Below are 18,573 nucleotides of genomic sequence, written 5' to 3'. Positions count from 1 at the left end.
TTCAAATATACCCCTATGAAGAGCTGGAAGACATTTAGGTTAATTCTCTTATAATAAAGATTTCTTTCTTTCTCTGAAGCAAAGCGGAAATAAATAACAACAAAAACAAAAATAGCCTGGCTCACGGACATGTGGGAGGAGGGAACATAGATAGATGACCGCTTTTATCTCTCTCTGGGACAAAGAATCGAAATCACAACTGAGAAAACACAGTTAAAAAGCAGATGTGCACACATACACACACACACACACACACTTTGTTTTTGTACATGATGTCACACTATCCATTTTAAAAAACAAAGACATCTGCTAAAAATAACTTCAAGACTCGTGTGCTGGACCTTCAGGTTAGTTGAAGTTGCCATCACATCGCTAAATATCTAATATATCTTCAAAACGTGACACCATGCACAAAATGTGAACATGCTGCGATTAATAAAGAATGTTTGCTAAGCTGTGATCGATATGAAACTTCACCACAGAGGACAGGAAGTAGTCCTATTTGTAGTGCTATTTGTATAAGTAGACCATTTATAATGTTATGGTACTGCTGTGGTGGCTACCTTAAATGGATTAGTCAATTATAACTTCAGTTGAAAATAATCCCTATTCTTGATGTAATGCAAGCCAATAATGTACTAGTGATCTGATCTGTGCTCGGATTTATGGAAAAGTTTGTCAGGAATCCAGCAGCAGCAAAAAAGCACAACACCATATATTTTAAAAATCACAGGTTACTGCCTAAATTCATATTACAAATATGACCTTTTGCACAATTTGGATGAAGACCCATTGGATGATCACTGTGAATAAGTTTGATTAAGTACTGTGCAATACTGTGGAAGGACGAGCAATCCTTCTGAATTGTAGACTCTATGGAACAAGCTGATCGATCAGTCAGCCGAAGCGGCTAAAATAAATAAATAAACAAACTACAGATCATATTTCTCAAAGCATGCTGTTAAAATTCAGTATTGGAGTGCGAGATCTATTTTTAGAGGTATCATCCAGCAGCTATTACACAAACTGCTTCTTAAGGGATATCGCTTGGTGGTTTCCGCTTGGGTCAAAATGTGCTAACGGTCTGCTGTCTGGTTGCACTGCTGTTTTTAAAGATTTATGCCTTCAGGAGAAACAAATGGACTGTGAGCTTCTGACTGAAAATATGCAAGCGAGCGGGATTAACACACACTCAGAATGTTGTGAATTTCTCTGTGAGATTTGTAGCATCTATCAAAAACATATAACACTGTCATCCTTGTAGTAAGAGGTATGCTTCATCTTCACCAAAGATCTGTCTTGTTGAGATTTTTATTCGACTGAATGAATACACAGCTGAGAACACAGATTTATTGCTTTTGGAGCTGATCCAGGACTTCTCTGGTTGTAATTTCCAAACATGCTCAAAATAAGGGATGAACACTTTATTCCAAAACTTTAGAATAACAGGAAGAATTAAGTACTGCGTGTACTGTGGATGAGTAGTGCTGGTGTGTCTCTAAATGTGTACTTCACTACCTGCTTTTTTAATGATGCAGTAATAATGAAGGGGGAGGACGTTGAGCCAGTCTCCAACAGGAAAGTAAATAATCAAAACACATGGTGATTCCAGAGTGATTCCAAAATTTTGGCACATGAGGACTCGGACGCTCAAATACTGAAGCTGTCATGTCTAATATTTCACACTTTCCACGTCACCCTGTCAAGCACTAAGCAAACAAGTATGTGTTGTACACATTTTATTGCAGTGGAGAGTACTAAAACAAGGATCCAAACTGGGGAGCAGGTAGCTGTCAGACAATCTCGATGTGGATCTCTGTCAGTCAAACACGCTGTCTGGCCCTGTTACTGTAACTAAAACGTGTGTGTGTGTGTGTGTGCATGGGGCTATATGAGTCACATATTTTTAGCCTACAGTGATGTTTCAGTGATGTACCTCCAAATGCTGTATCAGTAAGTGAGTCAGTTGTCACAAACACTTATGTCAAGTGTCAAAACCAGCCTATGATCCCACACTCGCTTCTCTCTCTCTCTCTCTCTCTCTCTCGCTCTCTCTCTCTCTCTCACACACACACACACACACACACACACACGGCAGCACTCGATGCATTTAGGCATGCAGAAATAGTGAAGACCACCTTTGAACTTTGACATTCAAAGCAAGACTATGAATGGGGAGGAAAGTTGATTAAAGTAACTGAATGTGGCAGACAGCATCAACAATCCAAATTCAGAGATTTTACTGCACAGTCATCACTACGGTTACGGTCCAAAAAGAGACCATATCCAGTGAGGAGCAGTTCAGACTCTACTGCGCGCTACTTCTGTCTAAGCTAAGAACAGAAAACTGAGGCTACACATGCTCACCAAAATTAGGGCTACATGAGCCATTTATAATTTTACTGTCTGCCTGTGTAAACACCAGGACACTGGAAAAATGTTGCTCAGTCTGAAGAGTCGATTTATGCTGAAATATTTAGACGGTGGGGATTAACATCATGCGTGTGCAGCAGCAAATCCGCAGCAACCGTGTGACGCCATCATGTTATGGACCAAAATCCCCGAGGAATGTTTCCAGCACCTTGTTCATTTGAGTCAGTTCTCAAGACAAAAGGGTATCCCTGGTATTGGAAGGTGTGCCTAATGACATGGGGAGCTAGTATGCATGTCTCTTTCCTTGTCTGCACATTATTTGAATGACTACAAATGGTAATTTAGACTCACTACTGCTGTAGTCCTAAAGTTTAACCTGCACGGTTAATACTTTTGAAGTGGTCGGTTTGAGTATCGCCAAGCAGAAACAAAAAAAGTTAATAAGCTAATAAGCTATTCACTGTGGCCATTCCCCACAGAAGCAACTCGTAAAGAGCAAAAAACAAAACATTCAAATCTGCACCATGACACATTTGTAAAACATTAAAAAATCATAAAACAAACACTGGAAATGAACAAAGGTGTGTGGCATTTAAAGAAAAATCCAATGTGAGGCTCTCAGGTGGCTGCTTAAATTAAAGCCCCTCAGTTCAGGCTTAACAAATTGGCTTAGAAGAAAGAAAATCTTTCCGTCTCAGTTACAGAAGATTAATAAGATCATTAAAATAGAGCCACACATTTGTCTCACTATGTAAGGAGAGTGCGCTACTATTTTTTATTTTTTTTAATGTGACGTACATCTCATTTCTTTAAGTGTTTTCCTATTCATGAGATTTTACTCAAGCCGGCACACATCCAAATCTTTCCACGAAGGCGTTTGGATGATAGCCTTTTAATAAATATCTCTTTTCAAACCACAGCCGAGGCCACCTTTCTGGGACTCCAGCAGGCAACCATTTCCCTCATTCCTAAAGAGCACTTTCATTTATCCTTTCCCTGCATACCACAAGTGAAATTATATCCTTTGCCAGCTGGATATTACTTCTCTTTATTAGATGGGGCTCCTAAAATAATGGGACTACTTAGTATGCTTGAAAAGTTTGTACGTGCACTGACGATGGTACACTGGATCAATTATTGCTCGTGCAAGTGTTATATTGTATCTCCAGCAGTTATATTAATGTGGGGAAGCAGAAAAGAGTGCCAGGTCTTCTCAGTGTTATTTGCTACTGCGTACAAGGTGTTATGTTCCTACATTAGTTGCCTTCCAAAAGCTTAATTTCATTATAGTAAAGAAGGAGAGTTGGGTTGTTTTGAGGTCTGAGGACAGTGGGATAAAATTCAGTAGACTGGCCCCAGTCCAGTTGGCTATTTTATCAATTTCACACACAGATAATCATTTACCATATGTATTTTTTTTAATCATAAGCAGCTACAGACATCAATCTGAACATGGGGACACTGGCACGCCAGCTAATCTGTGAAGTCGTGCACGTGTGTGCTTGGGCAGTCAAGTGTAAGTGCATGGAGGAGACTGCGTGTTTTCAAATTTGCTGTTGCTTATTGTTTTTTCAGTCTAATAAACAGCACGGTAATGATCACAGACACACACAAACAAAAAAAGAATAGAACATAGAGACACACACATGCACACACACATGCGTAGTGGGAGCATCTATCAGGAGGCATTTCCCTCACAAAGGTCACAGTTGCTCGAGGGCAGCTGCAGGCACAGCCACAGCAAAGCATTATGGGACACAAACAGGAATGAGAGTTCAGAGTATGCATGATTGTCTGCCTGCGTGTGCGTCTTTGTGTGTTTTATCTGAGTCATGTGGTTGAGTTTCTCCTACAGGGCCCAGCATGCAACTGTTGTCACTTATGCATAAAACATATGAACATAAGCGCAAACCTGCACACCCCCTCTTGTATACCACGCATTCTTTAATACACACTGTAAAAATAATTACTACCTTAAAAAAAACTCTGGAGAATATCAGCATGTTACAGATGGAGCTGTTAAGATGGACACACACACACACACACACACACCTGAGAATTATTTATAATAGCTACTGAATTAAATTGTCAAATTATCTAATTTGCAAATCAAAGCATCGGACATTTTAATGCTTTAATTAAAACACAGCTATTCAATGCCGTATCAGTCTAGTTCTTGTGAACTAAAATATACTGAACATTGAACATAATCCACTCCTAAATAAATAAATAAAAATTTTGTGCCTCAAAAAAAGGTTGAAAAGGGGGACGCATACAAACAACAAGTCTGCGTAACCCCATGACTGTGACAAATGAGCCACAAGGTGGATGTTTGTCCTTGATCCAACTCTCACCCACGCAGAAACCCTGTATTCACAGAAGAGTCCAACACTGAAGTTGGCCACCCACTAAAAGACTAAAACTCAGTGTACGAGATCCCCGCAATAAAGCACAGATAACTTAAATAACACAATCCATACAAGTGTTGAGCAGAAAAGCACATTTATACACAATTTTTTAACAGGCAGAAAAAAGCTGAAGCTGGTGATAAACTGTCCTAAAAACTCCCTGAAAAGCCTTTAGTTAATCAAAAATGCTGCAGCAACAGTGTTGACATCTTATCTTAAAGACCCAATAGCACCGTACCACAAGACGCCTTGAGGTGACTGTAGTTGTGATTTGCACTATACAAATAAAACTAATTGAATTTAATGTGAATGATAAATTAAGGGGTACTCAATGTGTCAGCAACAAGCTAGGCCTGCCTTAAAATACAATCTAAAATATGTCATTTTTGACTCTAATGGGGACCATTAACATCCTGTTGCATTCACTAAGATGTGATTGACATAATCAGGAAAGTGCTTACAGAGGCCTAAAAGTGTCATTTTCCTAACCTGCATGCATTGCAATTCACAGAAAGGTCACTTAAGGCACACCTGCACTGCCCTTACCCTTTCAAACTGCAGATACATTACTGTTTCATACACAGTCTATTGTAAGAACTGTTAAGAAAAGCAAGGCAAGGAAAATATTTTGTAGTCAGGGTCAGGGGATATGTCTGCATTTCAGTTCAAACTAAAGCAGAACTTGTGAAATGGGTGATTAAAAACAAGAAGTGAGCTTTACTTGGAAGCATCTGGTGAATCTAAACCACAGGCAAGGTTATTATTATTTTTTAAACACAATACAATGTAAAAAAAAAACAAACCCCAAACGGGAAGCCAGGATGCTACAAGGCACAGATTAACAAACAGGCAAGTGAGACATGGTGAGCTGAGGTAGTATGAATACTGCAGGGCCTCATTAATGAGGCGAATGCAGGTGAGTGGAAAGGAAGGGCATTTGTGGTGACTCTTCAGACAGCAAATGGCAGGTGGAGAAAGTCATAATGTCTGGAATAACACTGGACTTCAGGCTTGTTTCAAAAGCAGAAGAAAATTAGAAAAGAATTTGTAAAGGATGTACGCTGGCATTAAAAGTAGCTATTGCATCCATGACGAGCAAATTACATACACTTACAGTCTAGCACATTTTATTTCCTAGAGGTGTCATCCTTGTGTTAATTTGCAAGTTGCTGATTTAGATTAGATGTTCACTATTTGAACAAACTTCAGAGCCTTTGAAATTCAGCCTCAAGATAATGAATTCTAGATTTTGCCATTTTGACGCTATGACTTAAAACTTTAAGCAATATCAATGGCTTGATTAATGGCTACAGTTATATATTGTTAGCAACGATTGCTGTGGGAATGGGGCATCAGTCAAAACCCCTGTCATCCACGTTTTGAACCTTGAAAACCACCACTCACTAGGGAAAAATATATATTCCTGGTGTGTCTGACTGGTTGGAAAGTGCTTCTGGAGGTTGGTGGCAGTCTCTAAGTGAAACTGGTAACAAAGAGGTATAGGCAACCGTGAAAGTGTGAAGGAAACCAGACTGTTTGCCCTCAAACAAAAAGCAGTGCCTGGTTGCAGCAGAAATGCAAGACAGGACACAGCCAGGAACCTTCAGCAACCACCAACCAACCAGGAAAGGAATATATTGTTTTCACCTAGCAACCAGTGGTTGCCAGGAGGTTGATGATTGGTCTCTAGGCCTGTGTGATTGAAGCACGAGTGATTAATTAAAACAAAAACAGGGAGCCATTCGTTTTTCCAGTATCTAAATGTGAACAAGACAAAAAAAAAAAGCTTAAGACCCAACACAGTAACATGACTTTGATTATGGTGCAAATGTGGCTAACTGGAACTCCTGAAATCCAACCTAAACTGGTCAAATAACTGAAATAATTTAGCTTTTTTAGATTGTAGATCATAAAACTATTTGGGATACAAAAAATGTAATTCATATGATCCTTTTTGGATAGCATCTACAGCCACGTTACTGCTCATTATGCTTACTGTCTGAATTTAGTGAGCTAGCATGCTACTTTTGGACAAAATCTGTGACCTGATTTTGGCAGTACATGGAAAGTCAGGGGACCATCAAAGCGATTATGGTCCATCCCAAGAGTAGCATGGCAATCCAACCGACAAAATGAGTAAATTCTCTGCCAAACATGTCAGCTCCACGGCTCAGCATGAAGGAAAGTCAAAGTAATTTGAACAGAATACATGAATGACTACTGGCTAACCTCATACCTAGATTTGTATTTCACAATAGGAAAGCTCTCATCCCTTTGAGTCTCTATAAAACATTTTAAAATGCAAACATAGGTCTTTTTTTTGTTAGACATCTGACAGATAACCATTTTTGTAGTTTCTATGGGGAGGACAGCCTTTGTCCCAAGCAAGCTGACCCCAATGAGTTGGCATGTGATCCAAAATCTGCATGTAAGTGGTCTGTGTAAACCTGGCCACACGTGTCCATGAACACACGCACTCACAATTTAAATGGTTTTGTCAACTAGATAACAGAGGAGGAGGGAGTGAGCAACGGACAGGAAAGAAAGTTGAAAAGCAGAGCAAATTGGACTGCTTGTTTCCTCGGAGCGCCTCTGACAGCTCAGTCTGGGTGACTGTGCCGCTTTCTTTCTCTCTCTCTTCCTCCTTCTCTCTGTGCCTCTGCCTCTCTCGCTCTCTCTGATTACCTTTTTGCAGGCGAAGGAAAGAGAAGCTGGGAGGGAAAGAGGAGGAGGAGGAGGCTAGTTTCCACGGTGATGGCTGATGAAAGAGAACGAGGCAGGTTCTGCTCGGTTGCACACCTCTTCTCTATCTCTCTCTTCTTCCCCCCTTCTTTCAGTCTGTCCCTACTCAAACAGCAAAGCCCCCCCCCCCCCCGAAAACATCTCTCTGTTCATGTTTCAAATCTTCTCATCGCTCCTCCTTCAATCTGCCTAGTTTTCTCTCACATTCACAAAACATTAATTCATCCCATTCCAGTTTTCCCTCTTATCTGTTATCGCTTTCATACATGGCTGTTTCAGGATTCCCTCCACGCAGCTAGCAAACATTACACTCACATGTTATTGTTATGTCTCATTTTAAATCCAGGACCATTAATGTGCTGCCACAACAGCCTTTGCTCTTCTGGGAAGACTTTCCTCGAGATTTCGGAGCCTGGCTCGAGTCCTTTCAGATGTTGTTGTTCAGCTGCCCTGAAACAAACTGCTGCCATGAGGCTGGAGACACCGTGTGGTCTAAAACTGCTCCCCGGGTGCCCAATGGCTGCCAACTGCTTCACAGAGTGAATGGGTTAAATGCAGAGAGGAATTTCCCCACGGGGGAATCAATAAAGGATCAATAAAGTATACATTATTATTATTATTATTATTAAAACAGTGTCATGCAATTACACACATCAGTTCTGATATGAAAATAAGATGGCTTGATTAAGTATAAACATTAAAAAGAAGATTTTTCTATACATATGACATGTAATGAAAGACAAATATATGCATGCTAGACTTAGAGTCATGGTTAAAGAACAAAAAAGACCCATCTTCTGTCAATTCTAAGGATTTACATATCGTGACTCAATTAAAAACACTCAGCTTCCAAGTCGACACACCTATAGTATTTTACAATTTACAAATCCCATGTCGCCTTGTTCTCAAGTTATTGCATTTGCAAGATTTTCAGAAAACTTGAACTTTGACCTTAAGGTTTAGTCGATACACCAAATGTATCAGTTTGAAGCTCCTACTCCTAAAAATGGGGCAAAATACAAAAGCAGTGGGTGTAAAAACTAAGACTATAATTCAATAGCTTTTAGCAGAAGTAAGTTATTTAGCGTAAGGATTTTCTTTATGACTTCATCATTCTCGCACATCTCTGTGGAAGACTTTTGCCCCGCTCTGTTTTACCGCGTTGCTTCAGTTCACTGAGATTTGCAGGCATTCGTTTATGCACAGTTCTCTCAAAGTCTCACTATTGCATCTCAAGTAGGTTGAGGTCCGGACTTTGACTGGCCTCCTGCAACACCTTGATTCTTCTTCAGCCATTCTGTTGCAGATTTGTTGCTGTGCTTTGGCTCACTGTCTTGTTGCATGACCCAGTTTTGCCCAAGCTTTAGCTGTCAGACAGGTCGCCTCACATCTGACTCTAAAATACTTTGGTATACAGAAGAGTTCATGGTCCAATCGATGACTTCGAAGTGCCCTGGTCCTGTGGCTGCAAAAAAAGCTTGAATCACCATGCCTTCACCACCATGCTTACATTTAGTGGTAGGCGTTCGTGCTGATATGCTGTTTGGTTTGAAATTTAACATTTAACATACTAACTGAGGTCTGTAGAATCTCAGATTTTGCTTTTCTTAAGCATTGCAAGGTCTGACCTTGGGAATTTGGCAAAAATCTGTTTTGTTTTTTTTTCCCTTCTAACTGCATCTCTATTACACCTCCTTCCCTGTAGCTACTGGCACAATTGCTATCTTCCTTCAGTCCATCTCTCCCGACATTCTCTGATTTATCATTTTTACTTTCCAGATGCAGTAAAACTTTTCATCTTCTACTAGATCTCCTCCCTTCATCCTTTAGCCTACCTTCCCTTATTATCCCCCTCCCTTGATACCTTCTTTAGAAACACAGAAAAATGTCCTGCGGGTCTGTCTGAAACCCTCCTTCCTTTTAAGCCCTGGAGCCTTTATTTTACATTCTCTTCCAAGCTTTTCAGCTGTGTACAAACTCTCCTTTTGTGCTATTAATTCCATCACAGCTGTGATTAAATATCTGTTTCCCGATGATGTCTGTCTCTCCAAGATGTTGCTTTTATCCTGCACATCGCCACATCTGGCTTTCTTCTACCATCTTTTAAAATTCCCACATACAGGAGGAAATTTACAGTTTCCTCCTGTATGTGGGTCTCTTTATGGATCAAGGACTGCAGTATTAACAGCAACATTGTGAATAAAGGGAGAAAATTTTGACCACACGCTACAGTTTTCCTATACACAGGGGTGTGTCTAAAAGGGGAACATGGTGACATCAGCCCCTGAGATATTGAGCAACTTCTCTTCTACATTTAGTTACTAACAGTCAGCATAAGATAATTATTATTTGGTCAATTTAAATTTATTAGTTAGGATTTTTTCAGATTGCATGGGAGCACATTTGCAGTGGGTGAAAACCCCTCTCCAAACTGAAATGTGTAGGCAGACAGAAACATTTGCGAGACCATGAATTAAACTTTAAACGAGAGCCCGAGAGTTGCATTTCTAAGACCAATACCATACAGATATTTGGTCATTTAAAAATCTGATATATCGACTGATATTTTTTTCTTTCGAGCAGATAAAAAAGGAAGAAAAAAGATTTCCCTAATAATTGTCATGCATTTATGAGTCCTTGCTAAGATAACATAACAGTGCAGTTTAAAAAGAATCTTCTATTGTGGCAAGTCATAGATTATGTGTATACACCCGACTTTGCTTGATCAGCTGGTTGTTGTGTTTGTGACGTTCCAAACATGTATGTTGCAAACAGGGAAGTTGCACAGTGCCCTCTAGTGGACAAAGTATGCAATGTCAACATTCATAACATGGCTTAAGTGTCGTTCCCCCTTTTCTTCTATACTTTTTAAATTTTCATTTATTGGAGGATAAATGAAAGTTATTTTCTTGATGCGCATTTTTTGGGCAAAGAGTTATATTTCTCGCAATAATATCGTCCTGTTTATCGATCAGTTGGGCTATTCTTTGTATTTAGTATTTTGATGCTAATACTGCTGTTTAGTATTAGTATATATTACTGTTCGTAACGAACAAAAATACCTTCTCCACAGCTATGCAAACCAGTTATTTAATCCAAAATACATTTCAAGTTCTTGTGCAGCACCAATTTACATGGAAAACCATCTGCATTAAGTTGCAGAGCACTGCACAAGAGCCTGATGATCTTGCATACCCACTCCCCTCCCCCTGTAAATGGAGCTTCCAGGACGTAAGCAATGGTAACAAATGGTAATGGGTACATGCAAAAGTAGTTGACTTTTCTTTTAAAGGACACATATGAAGGTTTTTTTGGTTTAAAAATACAAACTCTAAAAATGTCTGGATAGATATTAAAATATAAATCATAAAATATACACCTCCCCTTTTCTTTTGTCTTTTTTGCCTCTCTCTTTGTTTTTTTCCTTGAACATCTTGCTTCTTTCTCTTTTATATACCTGTCCCCTTCTCTCAGTATTACCCTCCTTAACGATTCCTCTTACCTCCTCTGTCTTTATCGCTGTCCCTCTCAGTCAGGTGATTGCTTTTATCCCAGACATGGTCAAACACCCCACATATTTAATTAATGCTTATCTCCCTATGCTGTGACCTCATTTTCACTCTGTCCTTCAATCCTCAACCCCCACCTGAATCTTTAAACCTTCTCGCCTCCTTCCTGCAGCCACCTGAGCGATCACTGCTACCTCCGTCTCTGTTTGAAACCCTATTCCTTCATTCTGTTACCGATGTGATCATCTAAATCCACGTTGTGGTCACACACTCCCGAGAGATTCACCTGAAACTGAGGGCACGTGCAGCTCATCCATCACTTTTCACTTGCTGCTCTTCTCCACCCCTCTCCCCTGCTTCATTCATGTGCACTGTGGTTTCTCTTCATTCATGTTTTGTCTGTTCTCTAAAGGAGTTTTTCTTGTGCTCATTTATTCTATCGCAGCACCTCTTTAGAGAAATCCCAACGTCACCACACACTGCTGGTCCCTGTTAACATCTGGTATTAGCAAGTGCATGTAAATATTCATCCTTTTACAGGCCTTTGTATTTATGCCAGAATCTAGAAAACATCCCTGTTATTTAAATTCTATAAGAACTCTACATTCCTGTGTGCTAAATTACAAGCAACCCATTAAAAATTCCTCTAGAACTCACTTTATGAACGCTGTTGTTGTTAAATGTTAATGCTTATTATGCTATTTCCCTGCTCTTTTCTTTTGGGCTTTCCTTTTAGCTGTTTGCTTATCTAAAATTGCAGTTTGCTGATGCCTTGCATTGAGGCCGCATTACCGAAACACTGTCCTGAATCTTAATTTATAATTTAGCAATGAAGAGCTGGCATATTATTTTTTAACAAATACAGTGCATCTGAAATCAAGGCAAACAAAACTATACCATTCAAGAATTCTTGCTATATGCAGAAAAAGGCCTAGTCTTTTAACGTTTTTTCAGGCAGCTTAAGACGGGGATTAATTATACACATGCTGACCTCATTATTTGAACCACTGGACAGGTTTAAAATGAGCATCCATCACTGTAATAATGTATGTGACACAAAATAAAAGCAAAACAGGTTCCATTTAGAAGCGGAGAATACGTGCATGTGCAGGCGCATTTACGCCTAGTTAGTTGCATTTAAAAATCAGTGAAAACTTTAGAATAAGACTACCTGCTCGCTACTACTTATATGCTAATTATTGCCTTAAAGTAAATATTTCTTTTAATTAATGTCTCTTTTTGCCTTGTGCCCATTTTCACTGCTAAATAAAACTGTAAATGCTGCACATCATGTATGTGTAACTGCTCTGTGTGTTCGCCTCCACTGTAAGAACACTGCATATATGAGGCTTCACTACTTTACTGTCTAAGTCACTCACACGCTCCCTGTTGTCGGACACAGTACAGGTTGCTAGTACACACATCCGCTTCCTGTCAGCTTATGGGGCAGCTATGAATTATAAAAGCATGGCTACCAGTGTGTTGCCACTGTGCTAAGTGGATATAAGATGGACAGAATGACAAAAGAGATAAGAGAGCTTCTTCGCTTAAGTAAAGCAGTTGTTAAAGGCGTGCATGAAGGAGTATATGTGCAAATGATGTTTCGTTGTCTGAGCCTGTGTGTGTGTGTGTGTGTGAATGCACTGACATTGTGCTGACATTGTGTTAACTTGGCATCCTGCTCCCACAGCTGTGCCTATGTGGAGGATTGGGAATATCCTGGAATTTGTCTGTTTATTCATTCAATAACATGTGCGTGTTGCTGTGTGCATAAACGTACAGCAGCATACCTGCACCATCTGGTGCTGTAACCCCCCCCCCCACACACACACACACACTTTGACGTGTTGACAGTGTCAAAGTCCTTGTTCAAGTTTCAGATTTTTCCTTTTTAAGTTCACTTCAGTTGTCTATTAATTGGAACACTGGTGGGTCAATCCCAGGCTGCTCCAACCAGCATGTCAGAAGTATCGTTGGGCAAGATACTGAACCCCAAGTTGCCTCTGATGCATCCATCAGACTGTTGGCATATGTGAACGTTAGGTTAAAACTGCTTAGGCATAGAAAAAGCACTTGCATGAATGGGTGAATGAGGCTTTATTAAAAAAGGCTTTGAGTGCTCAAATTCAGTAGAAAATAACTATGTAAGAGCCAATCCATACAGCCAAAAGGCTTTAGCGAGCCAATCAAACCCTGTGATCAAGGCACACTCTTCTGTGTGGTGCTAAATACGATGGATGTGCAGCCAAATGCCTTGAGAGTTTCTAGAAAAAGTCCAAATTAACAAGAAAATCACTCAGAGTTTTTAAAGGGAGAAATGCTGCAAATAAGGACTTGAAAAAGTAAGAAGCAGCGAGGTGATTTATATGAATTTTAATTTGAATCATATTTACTACATCTGGCTTTTTACATTTTTTGGGCAATTAATTTCCTTAAATGTATTGTACAATTTATTATGTTTTTTCAGTGAGAAAAAACAGTCACACTGATGTAGAAGTCTCAAAAACCCATACATCAAAATGATAGACTAGATGTTAAAGGCCTAGCTCACTTCATCTGATTTTGGGCAATAACAAGGTCTAAGTCACATTCTTGGAACCAAAACTTTTTCAAGACATTGTCAATTCTTCCAGCTGATAACGAAGTTAGATTAGATGTTTGATTAGATGTTAGATTAGATTAGCCATTGTTGTCTCTGGGGAAATTTTCCTTGGACAAGTGAGGGAAACATGTAAGATAACACACACAAACAAACACTCATTTACAGTTTCACTTATTACCATTACCATACCATGTTGGCACTCATGTAAACCAGCTACAGTGAACACAACAGCTGTTAATGGGGCAATCGTGGCTCAAGAGTTGGGAGTTCGCCTTGTAATCGGAAGGTTGCCGGTTCGAGCCCCGGCTTGGACAGTCTCGGTTGTTGTGTCCTTGGGCAAGACACTTCACCCGTTGCCTACTGGTGGTAGGCAACGCCAACAGAGGGCCCGGTGGCGCCAGTGTCCGGCAGCCTCGCCTCTGTCAGTGCGCCCCAGGGTGGCTGTGGCTACAATGTAGCTGCCATCACCTGTGTGTGAATGGGTGGATGACTGGATATGTAAAGCGCTTTGGGGTCCGTAGGGACTAGTAAAGCGCTATATAAATACAGGCCATTTACCATTTGTTAGCCTAGCTTGCCATCCCGTATTCCCGTAAAAACAGCCTATTTAAACCGCTGATATCTAAATGTTCAATATGAATTTGTGTGATACTGTTACATCAGTCAAATGTTGGTCAGTGTCACACAAAGAAGAGTCATCTGACTTCTTTTTCAGTGATGTAGTAGCTGATTGTCACTGACATTATTCCTCCTGTGTTTTGTCGAATGGGAAATATGTTTATCTGGCTTTTGGAGTATTGGGAGTTCCCCATTATCTAAATGTAGATTGCTTGTGAATTGTAAAGTTCACTGCATCGCCATGAAGATGAAGTCTAACGTGTCACTAATGCAAAGGGGAAATCCAACAGCTGCCCCATGTCATCAAGGTCAATGCTACAGCCTATGACAGGGGTGGGCAATTCCAGGCCCCGAGGGCCGGTGTCCTGCAGGTTTTAGATCTCACCTTGGGTCAATACACCTTGATCACATGATTAGTTCATTACCAGGCCTCTGGAGAACTTCAGGACATGTTGAGGAGCTAATTTAGCCATTTAAATCAGCTGTGTTGGTTCAAGGACACATCTAAAACCTGCAGGGACACCGGCCCTCGAGGCCTGGAGTTGCCCACCCCTGGCCTATGAAATACACACTAGATCAGGCGTGTCCAACTCCAGTCCTCGAGAGCTACTGTCCTGCAGCTTTTTGATGTATCCCTACTCCAACACAGCTGAATCAAATGGTTGTCACCTCTTCAGCATGCCATCAAATTTGGCAAAGGCCTGATAACAAGCCATTCATTTGATTCAGGTGTGTCGGAACAAGAATGTGTCTAAAAGCTGCAGGACGGTAGCTCTCGAGGACTGGAGTTGGACCCCCCTGCTCTACATATAAGAGTCAAGAAGTCTGGATTCAGTGGAAAGACCAACTTCTCTTCAATGCCTGGTGTGGCCCTCTGTTCAAGGATGGTTGTTCACAGTGGACATAGATGGCCTCTCTCACTCCTCTTTTAAACAATCTGTCTTCTCTGTCCATAATGTGAACATTGGCATCCTCAAAAGAGTGACCTTTGTCCTTTAGATGCAGATGTACTGCTGAGTCTTGTCCTGTCAGGGTGGCTCTTCTATGTTTTGTGGTGAGTTTATGGAGTGGCTCTTTGGTTTCTCCAGTGTAGAGATCTGAGCATCCTCGCTGCACTGCACAGCATATTTTATGTTACTTAACTTGTGTTTAAGAGTTTTGTACTTGGAACGATCCAGAGCCATTGAATGGAAGAGTACAGATCATGGGGCCTCGCAGTATTTCTGAAAGTTAGCAACATACGCTAGCTTCGTTACAGAGTTACAGAAGCACAGTTTGAGGAGTTAAAAAACAATGCTGTATGTTATTAGCACACAGTCCAACTGCCAGCTAAGCACTTGCAGGAACTATTTCAATGCTACAACACCTGGCTGATAGGACTCTGACTTACTCAAGGGCTCTGGGCTGAACCAGAACTGAAAGGTGAAACATTTTCATGAAATTTAGAAATCCAATCACTTTCTTTCAAAACTCCCGAATGGCCTGGATGCTGAGAGCCCATGCAAAAACTCTCTGGCAAGAATTCAGTGAACCACCATTGCCTTTGGTTCCATAATCAACAGGTGCTCGCCAAATTCACACCCAGTTCCAGCGCCATTCAGGCCAAAACAAGCTTCTTCTATTTTTCCTCTAATCTGGAGCAACAGTGCAATCCACCTTCAAAGGAAAAACCTTTCCCATCATTACTGTGGTGGTGCCAGGGTGCACATGCCTGGTTCATGGTAGTGGTGCAGATGCCTGGCTAATAACGCTCTGTTTGCCCCTGTTAGTGCTTTATTTCTACCCAGAGCTATGCAGCGTGATGACAGCCACATCTACTCAGTTGCGATCTATTCTGCGGTGGAGGGTGAAGTCGAGAAGAGCAGCTTAAGAAGTGAGTTACAGGGATTATAGGCTGCTGTCACACTCTCATAGGCAAACACACAAACCTCCTCTGGTATTAAAAGGCAGACAGTAGGGGAGACAGGGCGTGTGCGTGTGGAAACAGCTACACGCACGAGCACTCACACACACAAACACACACGCGCCGGCCAGAAGCAGAGAGAGGAGAGACAGACAGGCAGCCAGTCAGACTGATCACGTACCTTCCAGACAGCAGGTTCGCCAGAGGCCGGAGTGCGTCATCACCTCCTCGTTCTTGCGGCTCGTGTCGTTGTCGCCGCTGCTCTTCACGCGGCACACCCCGCGCGAGTACAGCCAGTAGTCGGTACCGACGGCGATGGTCATGAGGCTGAAGGCGGCGAACGCGCCCACCGTCGTCACGAGCATCTGGACGCCGCGGTCACACATCAGCATCTTCATATATGCGGCTCCTGTTCGTCTTAATCTGTTTTCGTGTGTGTGTGTGTGTTTCCTTTCCTTTTCCCCTCCGCTCTTTTAGATTCACCCCTTTTATTTCCTTTATATCCCGCGAGACTTGGAGAGTCAGAGTGAGGGACACGCGCTCAAATAAATAATAAGAGCAATAACAACAACAACACGGGGAAGGTGGGTAAAGGTGGCGAGTTTGTGAGGAGGCTATGGAGAGAGAAATGAAGCTGGACCCGGCTGCCTGGTTCGCTGAGTTGACTTGAGGCTCGTGGCAAAGGGCGGGAAGGTAGGAGAGCGGCACGTCACTTTCTCGCGCATCAAAAACCGGTTCTCACCATCACCGTCCACATACAGAGGCGCGTGCACGCACCCACACAGCGTAGGATTAACGGCCAACGGTCGTCCCCAACTGCTGGCACTGCCCACACTCACTCAGAGTAAAAGTTAACGGCGGTAACGCATCCTGCCGTGTTATTCGTCCCGGGGTTAGGGGAGAGCTTCTTGTATTCGCCTCTCCGTCTGCTTTCCTTCTTAACTTATTAATCTGTGAAGCATTAGCAGCCAGGGTCTGTGTAGGGGGACTCCATCTTTAAAACAGCAAAACAGGGGATCATTTTGTCTGTAGCGATGTCACCCCCGCAGCGTGAATCTGTACTAAAGCATCACTCACCGCTTCTGTGACCGGTTCTCCTCTTCCCACAGTGTCTCTGACAGCAGGCCAGCGTCTGTTCACCTTCCCTTCCAGTGAATGAATGAATGCAAGAACGGTGAATAAAGACCATGTGTTATCTACGAAGCGGAGACTGACCGACATCCATCGCGTGTTTTCCGCTCCAGCTGTTGACACAGTGACATGTTTTATCTCCCTGGATGACCAATGTACGGGCTTTAGACACTAGTCCAAACCGTATCCGGTGAAATGCTCTATACAAGTTAAGTTGGTCCAAAAAGCACAACAAGAAAGGATTAATCAGATTTATCCTCCATAGAAGTCAGTGTAGAACCGCAACCGGGACACACCGACCGACGACAGTTACACCCGCTTGCGTTTGCTCCCAAGAAACGTGCCTGCTGGTAGGCGACAAATAATAAAAAATAAAAAATAAAAACAACAACAACAAGAAGAAGAAGACAGCCGTCGCCTCCTCCACTTCGTCCTCCTCTTCTTCTCCTTCCTCCTCCTCCTCCTCTCCGTCCAACCAACACAAACTAAAATTAACCGCGGGTCTCCTCAAACTCCGCCCGAGGCAGAGGCAGTCGGCTGGGATTGGGTTCCCCGGTGAAAGAGCCCTTCGGGAGCTAATAGTGTGCCTTCACTGCTGCAAGTCCCGCCCACCACCTTCTCTATAAAGCCAAGCCAGTTTCACTTGAAACACAAACACACACTGGTTCAAAAGTATTCCCACGTCTGCGCGACCCGGCTGGGTAGCAGGAATAGACCCCGCAGTAGAGAGTTAACAGAGGGTATGTATGGCAGGTCATTAGTGCCACACATACAGCGGTGATCAGGACAGATCAAAGCACGCTGGGCTTTGATTTGACCACGTTTCACTGTGAGTAGATATTGAGCTGTCCACACACACACACACACACACACACACACACACACACACACACACGAAGAATAAAAGGGAATAATTTGTGATAGCACAATAAAACGAACTTCATGTGTTCAAAGGCAGGGTTGCGTGTAGTTTTGTGGCTTGCTGTCCTTGGTGCTCATTTGAAACGCAGCGTCATCCCCCTCCTCCTCCTCCCCTCTCTGTTTTTCTGTTTTCTCCTCTCTCCTCCGCTAGCCGCGGCGCCAGCAGCTCCTGCGCCGCACTGATTAGTTAGAAAAGAGAGAGAGGGAGAGAGATTGGCAAGCGATGCATGGAGAATCGCGCTCTGGAGAGAAGCACAGACGCCACTTAAAGAGCCACGGACCGTTTTTAATGACTCCACTTCAGCGAGGATTCCACACGAGGCGGTCTGCTCTTCATACTTCACTTAACACACCGGAGTGCGTGTG

At 42.1% G+C, this 18,573-nt stretch overlaps 1 protein-coding gene across 1 annotated transcript in view; it reads right to left on the bottom strand.

Moving 5' to 3' along the window:
• cacng3b (calcium channel, voltage-dependent, gamma subunit 3b) overlaps window positions 1–18,364 on the bottom strand; it is a 34,768-nt gene extending 16,404 nt beyond the window's left edge. Inside the window, exon 1 of the mRNA XM_085158148.1 lies at window positions 16,337–18,364. Coding sequence (XP_085014274.1) covers window positions 16,337–16,553 — 217 coding nt within the window. The 5' untranslated portion in view covers window positions 16,554–18,364. The remainder of the gene's footprint in view (window positions 1–16,336) is intronic.
• Between the last annotated feature and the right edge of the window lie 209 nt (window positions 18,365–18,573).

The sequence above is a fragment of the Neolamprologus multifasciatus genome, chromosome 4, assembly GCF_963576455.1.
Source record: "Neolamprologus multifasciatus chromosome 4, fNeoMul1.2, whole genome shotgun sequence".
NCBI classification, from domain to species: domain Eukaryota; kingdom Metazoa; phylum Chordata; class Actinopteri; order Cichliformes; family Cichlidae; genus Neolamprologus; species Neolamprologus multifasciatus.
Note: the sequence above shows the minus strand (reverse complement) of the source record. Positions and strands in the feature narration are given on the sequence as shown.